The following is a 15365-nucleotide window of genomic DNA, read 5'->3' as shown; positions in this document are numbered from 1 at the left end:
CTATATCTTCAAATATATTTTTATAGAGAGAGAGTTCAACACCGAAAATGTTTTTCTACTGATAATTTCAAATGCTGCCTAGAGGTCATTCAAATACTGGGCGTTATAAATTGATATGGAAAAGGGAAGTAGAATAGGCTGTTCCTGCTGATGTATTTGGGCCTGGTTTTGGTGCAATCTCATATTAGGAAGCGACGCAGGATAGCTTTCAGGCAGCGTGCAAGAATGAACGCATGTGCATGCCAACAATGCACTTCTGCCCAGCAACATGACAGTAAAGTGCCAAAATAGGAGGCCAGCTTTATCCAGCATAAATAAAACCATTTTTAATTGGGGAACTCTTACCAGTGTGTGTCCTTAAGTGAGCTTTCAGGTGGGAAGACTTGGTGTAAACTTTCTTACAACCTAAAAAAAGAGAACAGCTTTTGTTACTCACAACAGTAAGCATTTGTGTGTTCAAAAAATGTTGGGAAGATGTTCAAAATGTATGAAATAATTGTAAATTATTAAATATTCAAATTATAAATTTTATGTATTAAAAATGCTATTTTTATATTTGATACATGAACAGTATGACGTGAGTGTGCTTTAATCTTTTTTAAGAGACCGAAAAAGGTTTAAAATATCAATTATTAAAATAATTATACATTATACATTTTTATAAATTATCAGTATTAAAAACAATGCAATCATTATGCTTGATACATAAACAGCATGACAATAGTGTTTTAATTTTTTGAGAGATAAAAAAATTTGGGAGGCTATTGAAAAACTACATAAAGTATAAAAACAATTATAAATTATTAAATATTTAAATTGTAAATTGTAGGTATTAAACAAAACAATGCAATTATTATGCTTGACCCATAAACACTATGACAAGAGTGCTTAATCTTCTGAGAGAGAAAAAAAAAATCTTGGCTACTGATAAAAAAAAATTATTATTGAAATAATTATAAATTATTATACATTTAAAAAATGCAATTATTCTTGATACATAAACATCATGACAACAGTGTTTTATTTTTAGAAGATAAAAAATTTTGTGAGGCTGCTGATAACTATAAATAAATATATATATATATATATATATATATATATATAAACTGTGAAAACAATTATTAAATATTTAAATGATAAACTAAGTATTTAAAACAATGCAATTATTATGTTTGATGCATAATCTTTTGAGAGATATACAATGCTGGAAGGCTACTGATAAAAAATATTAAAATAATCATGAATTATTAAACAATACAAACAATATTTAATATGAATAAAATTCAAATAATATGCTTGATGCATAAACAGTATGAGATTGGTTTAATCTTTTCACAGATAAAAAACGCTGTAAGGCTTTTGATAGCAAAAAATAATTATTAAAATAACATTAAAATTATTACACATTTCAGTTATAAATTATAAAACAAAACAATGCCATTTTAATGTCTGATGCATTAAAAGCAGGACAAGAGAGTGATTTATTTTTTTAGCCACCAACACAAAAGCAGTTGGTTCATTCATCGCCACAGTCACATATAACAGCATCCTGTTATTTGGTTTCAGTATGCTTTCTTTTCCAATTAGGAATCCAAAGCCCATCTCATGTCGTTAGCTGTAAAACCCCACTCAGTGAAGTAAAGCAGTGATGGGTTCTTAATTGCGATGCTCGTCGCTTCAGACATGCAGCTTCTTAGCGTAAATGCACTATTAATGGCACTGTGAGGCTTGTCTGTTTTACAATTTGCCCAGTCAATTTGATGCAACAGGATTCAATAACAATCAGCCTGACGTCAACTCTTTGGCATTCATTCTGAGCGCTGGTTAAAAGGCTTTGGTCGTCTCTGAATTATTTAACAGTGGATTCAAGTGTGTGAGTAAGAAAGTGCAGTAGAAAGCAACATAGTGCTTCAGAAAACACAGCAGCATCTTGTCAATTTGGCTATAGATCTAGTTCAATTGAAAAAACAGTTTGTACCTGCAAAATCACAGTGGTGTATCCGTCTTTTCTCGAGGTCTGGGTTTGTTCTTCGGTTGTAACGGACAGGCATAGACCCAGTGGTGGCGGGAGCTCGTGTCGAGGTGGGTGTTGGGTGACTGGGCGCATGGTCAGCCATTTTGGAGGCGATAGTGGCGGCGTAAGATGGTGGTGGTGTCAGATTGTGAAGCATTTCCTTCTGTCTGTCAGGACTGCCAGGTTCTGAAGTGGGAGGTGAGGGGGGAAGATAGGGCATTTTGAGCTGGGAGTGGGCCTGACCCTGAGGATGCACAAAGTGGCCCGGGCCAAGAGGGTAGCCGGACATGCCACAGTACGTCTTGGCAGCAGTCTGTTGGGTCGCTAAGTGCAGGTCATGGAAAGTAGGCATCTGTGAGGGCACAGAGTGAGCGTGAGGGTGGGAGTGCGAGTTGGCTTGATGCGGCACGTCCAGCTCTGAGCTGAGGAGCTGGAAAAGCGGCCCATCCTGCGGGATGTCAAAGCCTTGCATCTCCTGCTTGACAAAGACCCCCGAGTTATCGTCCATGGCATTGATTTCAGAACCCGAAGTGGAATTCGAGTTAAAGATGCTGGTGAAATCGGGAAGCGCGGATGAAACGGGGCCGGTCGAGCTCACCGGACACTCGGGATGAGAGAAAGGCACCGCTACAGGTTCAGTTTTGATCTGGCTGGGGACCGAAGGCCGCGTCGGCCGGCACATCCCCGTTCTTAGATAAGCAATGTCGGGGAGGAAGACATTCATGTTGATGCTGTAGGGGGAACCGTGGTCATCCCCGAAAAACTGGTCCATTGAAGAGACGCTCTCTCGTCTTGACTTCTTTGGGTAGGGGAGAGCCACAGGTTGTGGAGACAGATATTTATCCATCTCTAGTTTAGCCTAGAGAGCAGAAGAGAGAAGCATAACATTGTAAATGCAGTTGTAAAGGCCATTAAAGGCAAACAAGATAAACAAATTTCAGAATAATATTGCACACACTGCTTCTGTCAGCAAAGCTGGCAGGATCTCCTGGGACTGCTTGTGTTGGCCGAGCACAAACAAGGTATACATAAAATTTTAGAAAAGCTTGCAAGAATGCAAATATCCACTTACTGTTACAACAATGGCCAACATACCTGCTTACTCTGCTAAAATATTATATGGACTACTGAACACAGCAGACACTTAATTTAGCTTACAAATATAAATATATTTTGCATTAAAAAACATACATTTTATTCCCCAGTACACTTGTGCTATGCGATTATTTGCTAATCTGTGTTATGAAATAGGGATTTTAAAAAAGCAGCATTATTCTTCATATGAACAAGCATGTTGGAGCAGGTAAAACTAAATATATCATATACAAATAGCGATAAACTGATTTATTGGCCAGGCTGAGTAATTAGGAGATAATACCTTTGTTTCCTCTTAAATAGAGGACACTTTGGACTACTTGAAATCTTGAAAACTGATGACTTTTCAAACTATATTATAGGTAATGGTAAGTCAATGGTAATAGCAATAATAATGGTAATAGAAGTCAATTAACCTTGAATGCATAGTAAAAAAAAAAAAGGAAATAAAGTTTTAGTAAAAAGAAAAGGCAAGTATTAGCACAGGTAAAACTAAATATATACATCTAGTGATAAACCGATTTATCGGCCAGGCTAAGTAAATGACCGATATTTGGCATTTTTGAAGAAACCGATAATCATTTCTGCTGAACGATTAACAGACAGGTCTTTGAATCTTATTAACTAATAATGAATCATGTTTTTTTTTCCTGTGAATTTTTTTAGTAAAATTTATCTCATTTTGCTGTCATTGAATGTATTATGTTTACAGTGTATCTGCACTACCAACATGAGTAAAAGTATGATTTTCACTCAAAGTCAAGATATAAAACCTAAAAATCAGAACTTGAGGTTTTATCAGCTGATCTGCGATTGTGTATATATTGCGAGCATGAATCGTTTGTTTTGCTGTATGGAGCAGTCAGAGGTAAAGCATTTATCAAGTCTTCTTCGATATGTCTCTGCTACATTCCGCCTTAGACTGTAAAACAGCGCTCATACCACAAGCTCAAAACAGACTTGCTGACAGGTGGAAAGCATGCTGGAGAGATTGCTCAGCCTTTCCAAATAAATGCCTCCCAATTATCATAAAACCGTAATCAGCAGAAAATAGTAAATCAAGACTCATTCATTACTTCCTGAGAGTAACATCTACGGAGTCATTAGAAGAATAAACATGAGGAAAAATAAAAACACTCACTCACATACATGCATACAGACGCTCGGAATGCCAGAGCTCTTTACGCGGCTGCTACACATAGCTATTTCTAGATTTAGATCTTCCAGCTGTTCGCCAGACATGTATCTCTTTCACGCGTTTTCAGATTGAGGCTCGGCGTTGCTGGGAAGTTTCAGGAGCGCGAGAGCGGCGCGCGTGGGTGAGGAATAAGGGAGTCAGTTGTTGATGGTTCGGTAGCCAAGAAACCAACTGCAAGCAACTGACAGGAGTCTGTGCGCTCCCCGACCCAGCCCAGACTCTTCCCCTGCGTTACAGCCACGGGGAAATCCCAAAAACATGACCGAATCCTTCTGAAATACACGAGTGATTCTTCATTGGAGGACGCTTTGAACTACTTCAAATTTTGAGCAGTGGTGATTCTTCATATTATGCTAGCCTATGTGTTATGGTAATGCCATTTATGTAGGCTACTTATTTATTTACTTACTTAGGCTATTGTTTGTTTGCACTTGGAGATTTGGATAAGCACTGGAGTAGCGAACACCAGTTGCGTAGAAAATTAACTTTGAATTTCTAATAAAAAATAAACCTAAATTTACCGTAAATTCACAAATAATAACCTTCTTTGATAATAACACCTAGAAAAACTCAATGCAGATCATGATGTAAAATTTATTTATCATCTTTCATTTCTTAATTTTTTTAACTGACCTGGTGTAATTGATAGCCTAGATAAATAAATTAGATTATGTTATGATGGAAATTAGCGATTAGTTGTTATAAAAATACAAGCAGAGATTATTTGCTAAAACTGGCCTATATAACTAATACACTGAAATACGTTCTTATGACAAAGTGTAAAGTAGAGTTGTCCTGAATTTAACACTTTTTGTACGTTTATTGAAAATCTGGATGGGGGACAAAATTCCAAATTTCCAAGAATTTGATAATGTAACATTTTAGCAATTCAAACGACGAACAGTAGGCCTAGCCTATTAGGCTAAGGAAACAATTAAATGTAGATATGCGCGCGCTCCTCTATTTTTATCAACGGCGTGTCTCGCGTCTTACGAATCAAAACGGAAGGATCCAGATCTTATTACCATCAAATGATACATTCAGATATTGAGATATCTCTTCAGGGTGAAGATAAAAATGCTTATATTCCGATACTGTAAAGCTATGAGCGCTTATACAATTTGAAATAGGCCTACTTTAAAAACAATTTCACACGCCTGTTTGAATGATTTATTACCATTAAAAGGAAAATTCATAGTTTGAGGTTCACATTCTTCATGGCTACACATCAAACATGTGTATCTAGTTATGTAATAGGTCTTTTAAAACAGACTTTCATTCGGGATTGCATGTCATGGATCATCATCCTTTAAGTCTTAAACAAGTTGAACAAGTCTCTATTTAGTTTTCCGTTTGACTTTTCTGTACCATTCTGGAACTTCTTTATTGGTCTGTTGAAAGAAAAAAAAAAACAACATTGTTAAATATCTTTGACAATTTCTTTGGACTTTACTCTGAGTAAAAAAAATGCTGTAAAAATGAATGTGAGTCTAGCCGCAAGTAGATATCAGCTCAAATAGAAAGCTAAATAGAAAGAATATGAAAGTTGAAAAAAAAGTGAAATTTTTTAGTTCATAGAGAAGACAAAATACCGTTTGAAAGGCTCTGTACATGGGTAGTCAAGTAAAACTTACAAACACTGTGGGTTTGGGACCATAGTTGTATTGCGCCTCGTCTGTGCTTTTTAAAGCTTTGGGTCTATGAACTGCTGTACCAACGCCATCGGTCTCAAGCTCAGGTTGGGACACAGACAGAGGCCCACCGTGCTGCTGTGAGCGCATGCTAAGCAGGACTTGCTTCATCACAGAAAGTTCCTGCAACAGAGTAAGAACAAATCAGTGGTAGCCTGAAGGTTAAAGCGCTTCCCCTTCACAACAGGTAAGAAAGAGCCTGAAGCTTCTGTGGTGCTTTGATTGCAGTCTTGTTTTGCCAGCAGTGCTATGCCCTTAGGTAGGGCAATTAAGACTGAAACTGCAAACACAAACATCCCATGTGTCCTGATGTAAGATGTCAACATTCCGTAGCATCCATACAACCGCAAGTCATTTAAAACACTATTATTTGCACATATTTTTTTGCCATGAAACACAAAAGGAGAATTTGGAATTTCCACACACCTTTTTATCATGCAACAGCTTGCAGTGATACTATCTGTCGACAAATAAAATAACAAAAGAAGCCTAAGCAACCAAAGTCCCTTTCAAGGAAAGTCGGTTCACTCGGCCGCCATATTTGCAATGCCTCCGGGCAGGTCAAACAAGACCAAGTCCTATCTAAATGAATGGGGGAATCCTGAAATCTCAAAAACTGCTCGCTGAACTCGCAATTAAATTACATATTTCAAATCAGCAACAAAATCTGAAATTAACTGCCCCATGAATGTTGTTTCTTATGCTCAAATAGCGTTCAAAAAGCTTATTTTTCAGGCTAGACCAGCCAATGCGCATGCGTAGCTCCAACTCGCTTAATAAGACTGCGCATGTGCATCGGCTGGTCCAGCCTCAGGTTTCTATGGGAACCGGAGCTTCTAACGGCCGCTGCAGAGATGCATTGACTTTACCAATCAACGATTGGCTCTTTCATTTAGAAGGTGGGACTATCCCGCCATATTGCGCGTTGCAGTTTCTCCCATTCATAAGTATAGGAGTGAACCGTCTTTGTATTTCCATAGTCTTTGAAGCAACTTGCGCACTATATTCCAAAGCCATAAAAAATCCACTTCTAAAGCAATATAACAAATTAAAAATGCATTATAAATCAATTTTAATTTGTGGTGCCATTGACTGAAAATCTTCCCCTTCGCTGAAGTTCTGAAATCCTACTTACAACTGTGTTCATATAATAAAAAAGCAAATTACAGACACCAAATGCCATTTGCTTTTGCATGCCCTGTAATCAAACATTTGCAGGAGTCGGGACAGTTGAAAAATAAAGCGTATTTTAGTACTTTAAATATAGTTGCTTAGGCTACTATTTTATTTTATTCTTTTTGGAGCTTGACAGATATTAAGAATAATATGGACTACTTACATAGTGCTTTTATGGTGCTTTTGGTTCTTACTACCGCTTGATGGACAAGGTCAGTGCCAATGAAATGACACGAGTGTGAAATGACACATGTGAATAAATAAATGACAGAATTTTAACTTTTGGATGAACTATTGCTTAATGTCTGTTTTTTTTTGTTGCAGATACTTCTTTCATTCTTTCTTGTTCTCTTTCTAATGTTCTAATTGGAAGTGGCTCACAATACATCACATATACAAAAAAAAACATTACAGAAACCTGCTGGAGCAGCCTGGGGGTTCATGCAAACACTTCATTCAAAGCTTCAATGGCAATTGGAGGCGTATCTTCATAACCTCTCCAGTACAAGGGGTGCCCTGAGAGTACCTCTACAAAGCTTTAGTGTAAATACTTCTGAATCAATTGAAGGAAACACCCTCACACACAACAGTGTTCTTTCATTAAAGTCATCAGCGTAATACAGTTCTGAAAACGGACACAGGTTTGATGAAAAATGTTGCTGCATACATGTCACAAAGGAAAATAATTACCCAGTATCTCATTATAAACAATGTGACACAGAGGTTGCTTGAAAACAGTGAAACGGCAATATTTATAATGCTTTTCTTAACATTTATTTAAAAAAAAAAAAAAAGAAGAAATACAACTAAAACAAAAACAAAAAACTGTTTATGAGGTAAAATAAAATACTGTCCATCTGGTGTTTTACTATAAAGTTTTAATAAAAAACAAATACTTGCGGACAACTGCATATTAATGAGCGAGTTCATCTATGTTTATGATTCCTGTGTTCTCAGCTACAACTTCCCAGCAATTTGTGGCTAGATTGGAAAAACAAATGCTTCATGTTTTTCCCTGACTTGTGTGAAAAAATTAAAAATGTTTATAGAAAAAGACATGTGTGATGTGAGTTGCTGCTCATACTCGTGTTTCAGCATGCTGATAAAAATCCCAGATGCCAAGAAGCTTTTTAAACCGAAAAGCACCGGTAACAGATATATAAGATATTTTTAAGGCTACACAATACTGCACAAAAACTGTACTTGTCCTGAGTAAAACCCTTTAGGTCTTAAAATAAAGGGGGCAGACATTCCATATTATGCAACAGGAATGCAGCAACAAAAACGTACAGAAAAAAAGCTTGTTTAAAGGAAAGCAAGTTTTGTTGTCAAAACAAAAACCTAAAAATTTCGCATAGCACTGTACGCAAACGGTTACTATTCACACGTACAACGACAATGTAAAATACCCCCTGCTAGCACATGGCCGCCTGGTTCATGCAAGTGTAGATCAGCCCGATGCGTAAGAGTCATTCAATATTTCTATTTATCACTGCGCGACCATATGTGCTGGCATGCCAAAAAGCGCCAGTGAAGAGCAGCTGCCTGTGAGGATTGCATGCTTTCTGCCAACATGCCAAGTCGGCACAGTGTGTGCCAGCAGTATTTGGTTGAAAATAGCTCCAGATTGCACCGGCGCTTAATAAGTTACGCCCTGTCCTTAATATCCCAAGAGTTCAGAATGTCAGAGGAGGTGTTGTGTACCTTCATGTGCCTTTAAGAGACAGGACAACTCCATTCATTTAATAGAAACACAATTCAACAATCAAAATTTCACAGAAAATCATACTGTGTACTGACCTGTTCTTTGTTTCATACCTTGTCATTCAAAACACTGAATTCTGAATCTATGGGTCAAGTGGATTTTGGCTTTACATATGGGTTCCCCTCAATGAGGCAATGTATTAGCTGTCTATCATCAAAAACAACCACAAGCAGCAAGGTTATTACTAATCTGATGACTTGAGCATGGCAAACAGTTGACCCGAGAGACTGGATTTTCTAGTTATTCACTGCATCTCAGAAACTTCTAGGAAAGCCGTTGTCGCAACTGAGCTGTACTGAGAGCTTCCTAAACTGAAGCTGAGGCATCCATCAGTTACTAGAGCTGCAGATTCCTAATTTGCATGATAGGTTTTACGGTGAAGGTATGACTTGTTTAGAGAGTAAACTGCAGGTACGCAGTGCAACTACTAATTGGAAAGGCAGGCTGAGTGACTGAGTAATAATGAAAGAGGACACACCTAAACTAGACTAGTGTATGTTAGTGTATGTGGGAACTACTCTCTTGTAGTCATGTGTGGACACCTTTAATGGACAATGTATGATAACATTCCTCAAAAAAAGCAGTTTTTAAGTGAGTATTATTTTTATAATTAATCATTTTGAATTTGCTAAAAATAAAACGAAATATGCATGAAATTTCTTTAAAATGCAACTAAGTGGACCCACTTCCACTTTAAAAAAAAAAAAAAAGTTAATTGTAAAATACAGTAAACTTGACAAACTGAAATAATAAAATGTAGAATTAATTAAAAATAAATGGTCAAACATTACAAAATCAACACTACAAAAATGACCCATGGAAAATTCCTCAGACTAAAGGTCATGTGGGGGATTGACTCTGACTGAACAATCAGTAACATGTTATACATGTTTACAACATGTTACAGTATCAGGTTTTTTTTAATGGTAATTATGCATCACCCCATTATGCCAGTTATAAAAGGTTGTACATTGAAAACAGTCCTAGTATCTGATATGGAAATGAATAAAAGTTAAAAACAATAATATTTTTTTCCCCCTTCAAATGCATTGTGAAGTTAGTCAGTGGTTAGTGGTTTCTATGATCTTTAGTTTGGTGTAACAACACTTACATAAGAGCCAGTCAGTCAAATAAAATAAAACTTCCTCCTGTTATTTACACATTGTGTGAAATATGAAAGTACTTTAACATATTATTGATGAATTACGGATATATATATATATATATATATATATATATATATTTTAATGGAAATGCCACTGGAATTGTAAAACGATATATTAATGTACAGTACTTCATGTATGAATCACAATTTTGCAGCTTAATCATGTGTATGACTCTGTCCACCCAAGACAATTGTTTTGTTTTTTTTGGCGGATCATTGAGGGATAGTGATCCTGCCAAACTATACACAGCACACATCCAAATCTAAATTTTGGGTTCAGTATGTTTTACAACATTTAGCAAAGGAACAGTAAAATAAACAAGGACACAATATTAAGGTTCTTCTAGATTATTTTCTTTTTTCTTTCAAAGTATGAATTCAAAACCAAACTGCGTTTTGAAACCTAGGGGGCTAAATAGGTTAGAGTAATTTTTAATCAGCTGACACAACAGTTACCTCTCTGTGGTTCAGGAGTCTCTCCAAATCTGCTGCCATGTTGTTTTTCACCTGCAGCAGTGTAATCTTCTCTTTCCGTAGTGCACTGTAAAAATTCATCCAAAAGTGTCTAAGAAAAGATGTCTTGAATTTTGACAAGTCTGTGTAGTAATTTGTAACATACATTTACAAAATTCATTGAATTTTTACGACTTAACCCATGTAAGTATCAACCAATTAATTATTACGTATGTGTTCAAAACAGTGGCATACATTTAGGATAATGTGTCAACATTGCAAAAATGATTTAGATTACTAGAGTATGTCTTACAAAATATTATTTCAGTCTTTACACTTCAAAATTTCGTGTTTAATTCCATGTGTTACTTGCCGTTTCTTTGTAATCATTTGAGAATTATTTGTACATCAAATTTTCTTCAGGGTATACGAGTGTAAAAGTCACCTGCTTGTCGTGTGAAATACACCACTGATGGTCATACACGACAAAAACTGCATTTCAACAGAGCAAATCTTTGTCAAACATATGGCATGAGTAATGAGTGATGACAAAGGTATTTATCTCTTAGTGCACTACCATTTCTACAGAATTAACACTGAGCTGTTAACAAACTCACAACCTGGAGGGCTTGACAGAACTAGTTAAGAAAAAATAAAACTAATGTGAAATCAGTGAGCGATAAATGAATTGCATACACCTCACTGACTACACAGCACCTGTTTGCACTGAACAGACAACCTTCACCGAGACTAACCTCTCCATCACTTCAATATAAAGGTATAAAGTTTTGAAATAATCCTTACTCAACAATCCCCCCAGCCACAAGTAACCTTCTAATAAAAGCTGCTAGATGCTGATATGTAGGAGATTCATTTGTATATTTTTCACATTAGCCCCAGGAGGACCCCTAAAGACACTAATACAGGAGAAAACCTGCTTGTACAGTTTGCACATACAGGTACGGGATTACAGCAGTCATTGACATGTGAGAGAGCCAAGAAAAAACATCTAGCCATGCATGTACGCACACACACTCCTGTCAGATGGAGCCTGACCTCTATTGGCAGGCGCATTACCTTTGCTCCTCAATAAGTTGGAATGTATTTAAGTTATTTCAGATATTGCCTACTACCTCGGCCAATACAAATGCATACCTTGGAACACGCAAATTACTAGTCAGAAACCGTTGCGACTATTGTTACAAAACAATGGCAATGATTCTATGGCGACTCCACCTATATCCTTTCAAAATAAAAGCTTTGTAAAGATTTTAAATGGTGCTGTTGTATTAAAAACAGGATGTATCCATAAATCTGTGATAATCATTTACTTCCCCTTTACCTTACTTCCTCTTCTAATCGCGTGAGACGTTCTTTCAGTGTTTGGATCTGAGTGTCTCTCTGTCGCACGGTCTCAATCAGGTAGCTGTGTGGCTGCTGGGCCTGCTGAAGAAGCTGGTTTGCTGCCTCCAACTGAAAGAAAGTAAAAAAAAAAAATAATAATAATTTCAATCTTTTTTTATAGGGATGCATGATGTAACAGTATCTTAACAGTTGCTATGCTTCCATCATCCTGCTTTTATGCATATTTTGAAGTATCACATCAGTAACAAGTGATGGAAACGCCCAATTTTGGGGGGAAAAAAAATCGCTGAATTTGTAAAAACACTTTTACACACACTTAAGCAAGTAGCAAGTTAATGCGAATAATGGGAGATGGAAACGCATTTGTCAAATAAATTCTGACGTAGTGAACATTAAACCCACGTGACTAATTGGCTGTTTCCACTGATTGTGTTTTATTTACTGTTGGATACTAGGTTACCAATACCACCATCATCTGCTCGAACAACCTGATGGAAATGCACCTAATTCGCATTTGTTTTTCTTTTTTGCAAACTTTGAAAAGATTCGCTTCATGTTTCGATGGAAACCCAGCTATTGATTTACATATATTACATATAAATTGTAGGCCAACACTAGATTTTCAATTTAATTGTAAAATGTTAATTTTCCATATTTTTACGTTATGTAATCCTTAGCCAATCTAAAAATAAATATTCATATTTCAAACTTACATTTACAAAAAAAAGAGGCATTTTTAGTTATATAGTTTTACAGATTAATTTTTAGGTGTTTTATTTACTTTTAATATATAATATGTACTGTACACACACACACACACACACACACACGCATAAATGTCATTCAGAAGTCAGTAAGACTTTAAAGAAATAAAAAAAAAAGACTTTTATTCAAAAAGAATGCACTAAACTGCTCAAACATGACAGTAAAAACATTCTTACAAAAAATAAATTTCACATAAATATTCTTTTGAATTTTCTATTCATCAAAAATAAAAAAATAACAAAAAAAAATTAACGGCGCAATCTTTTTCAACTGTGTAGATGTGTACTTTTGATGATCAGTTCATGTATGTCTGAAACAAAAACAAAGACAATATTTTGCTATATCCTGCTTGCAAAATTGTTTACTACAAATAAATAACTCCCCTGTGTATATATATATATATATATATATATATATATACACAGGGGAGTTATTTATTTGTAGTAAACAATTTTGCAAGCAGGATATAGCAAAATATTGTCTTTGTTTTTGTTTCAGACATACATGAACTGATCATCAAAAGTACACATCTAAAGCACAGTCCTTTAACAGATCAATTATAATCCCCTCTGCCACTGTTTTTATGTCAAGCCATCAGTCAGTCAAGGGTGATAAGATATAGAGCATGACACAGAAGATGACTTGTGGACCAGTTCACAGGTAAGCTCTCGCTATCTTTGGGCTGCTGTGGCAGGGTGGGGCTCTTAAAGTCTACATGCAACGAGAGGCTTCCACTGTGTGGGTGGCTATGAGCAATCTAAAGGAATTTTGTAAAGAACAAGAACTTGGTTTTCATCCTCAGTGAATTACAAAGACATACAAAGTGCCAATCAGTCATGTCTGGCATAGTAAAAGTCTGTTTGCTAACAGCGGAGGCCAGGTTCACAGTAACCTCATTAACACAGCTCAACGGCTCTTCCAATTGGCTGAGGATAAGCCTGAGTGTGCATCTGATAGGGCAAAGAAAAAGGGCGATCACTTCATTCCGACAAGGGATGAAACACGCGACTGAGAAACGTGATATATGTAAACACAGCACAAGTGCAAGGGCCAAATACAGTACATCAACACATCGATGTTTCAGGTGCTTTGTGAGAACATCAAGCATGACAGTTACGGTCTGCTATGACAGCTTTAAACGTCAATGAAAGGAAAAGCTCCAATGTTATGTCTGTGAAGCAAGTCATATATATCAAGTGATTTTTCTTATGGGTTGTTTTAAACGATGCAATTACGTTTTCCTCCCTCTGGCCATTTTCTAATAGCCTGTTTTTTTTTAGAATATATGATCATGCAACAAAACCGTTCAGCACTTTTTGTCTCAGCACCCTCCAAATAGGACAAATGATAATTACCTTGGTGACAATCTATTATTACCCCTTTTTAAAAGATTGGATGTGTTCATTTATTCATGAAACATAGTACTTTAGGTCGAGAACAGAGTGTACCAGGGTTAAACTGTGGTGTAGGAGGGCAGAGAGGAACAAGCATAGGCTTGTGATGTCTCTTTATTAAAAGCTGATCTAAGCTATTTCGGGCAATTTTCCATTTTCTCATTTACAGGATTTACTGTATATATTATATGAATTTCATATGTATTTATATAGCACTTTCTCTTGCTAGAGTATAATTAAATGTAATCAGAATGGTGAGTGTGATTTGACCAAGTACAATATGTTCCTGGATCAACATTATTCCAATCATGAATCAGAATTGAGAGATAACTTTTCAGGAAATGTCAGTTTTAGACATTCAGGATTACAATCAGGATTAGGTGCTTCTACACCCTTGTCAATAAGCTATCACTTCCCTCTGATTTTAGGAATAAATTATGGGTAAATTTAGGTTTAGGGGTGGGGATTGGGTTAAGTCTGTATTTTTGGACAGTAATGTTGATCCAGGATCAACAAAAGATGTTGATCCAGGAACATGTCTTACTTGGTAAAATCACGGCGACCAATCAGAATACATTCCTATATGTTCAGTTTCGACCAATAAAAGTATCAATGTTTTTAGCATTGTAAAATCTCTACACTGTAAGAAAAAACTGTCAATATACAGTACAATATACCGTAATATTTAAAGTAATTTTTCTGTTTTTGGTTTTTACATGTGTTTTCCCGTATTTTTGAATTACGCTTTGCATTGTGGGAGCGAGAACCTTGGTCGCTTATCGACGCGAAACCAGTGCAAGAGCAGGCGCCATTAGTCACGGAGATCTCGGTCAAAGATTTTAAAGTCGGCTTTCGAATTTGGGGAACCTGTTTCTACACTTCCGTGGTAAATTATAGACTATGTTGTTAAATGTCACATAAACTGTTGACGTAACATTAATTTAGTTAAGGTCTGGCTTGTTTGGCAAATGAATGTCGGAGCCGTCACATTCAACATTTTCTGCTTATCATCACACATCTTACTTACGAAGGTTACTCTTTTAATTGTTTATTAACATTTAATTGTTGTTGATGCGCTGCATTTAGTGCTGATCATATCGTTTCAAGCATCTGTCATTACTGAAGAGAAGCAGTTGTGATAAATCTGAAGCGCAGTACTAACGTAGTTAGTTTAATGCCTTCAACAAAAGCTGGCAGAGGAATTGTCGAGAAAAGGAGAGACCATTTACATCTTTCTTAATTTAAAAGAGATGAAGATACAACTAAGTGAAGATCTGGCATCGC

The 15365-nt window shown here is 36.3% G+C and overlaps 1 protein-coding gene across 1 annotated transcript in view; it reads right to left on the bottom strand.

The window, feature by feature from the left end:
* The window catches only part of LOC107757638 (progesterone-induced-blocking factor 1-like), a 51613-nt gene that overhangs the window by 2916 nt on the left and 33332 nt on the right, over positions 1-15365 (bottom strand). The window contains exons 11-15 of the mRNA XM_016575177.1: positions 11900-12030; positions 10561-10645; positions 5942-6121; positions 1979-2873; positions 346-405 (exon numbers count right to left, since the gene is read on the bottom strand). Of these exons, the coding sequence (XP_016430663.1) occupies positions 346-405; positions 1979-2873; positions 5942-6121; positions 10561-10645; positions 11900-12030 (1351 nt within the window). The remainder of the gene's footprint in view (positions 1-345; positions 406-1978; positions 2874-5941; positions 6122-10560; positions 10646-11899; positions 12031-15365) is intronic.

This window comes from Sinocyclocheilus rhinocerous, unplaced genomic scaffold (genome assembly GCF_001515625.1).
Source record: "Sinocyclocheilus rhinocerous isolate Xijiao unplaced genomic scaffold, SAMN03320098_v1.1 scaffold1254, whole genome shotgun sequence".
Taxonomy (NCBI): Eukaryota; Metazoa; Chordata; class Actinopteri; order Cypriniformes; family Cyprinidae; genus Sinocyclocheilus; species Sinocyclocheilus rhinocerous.
This window is presented reverse-complemented; position numbering and strand designations above follow the sequence as displayed.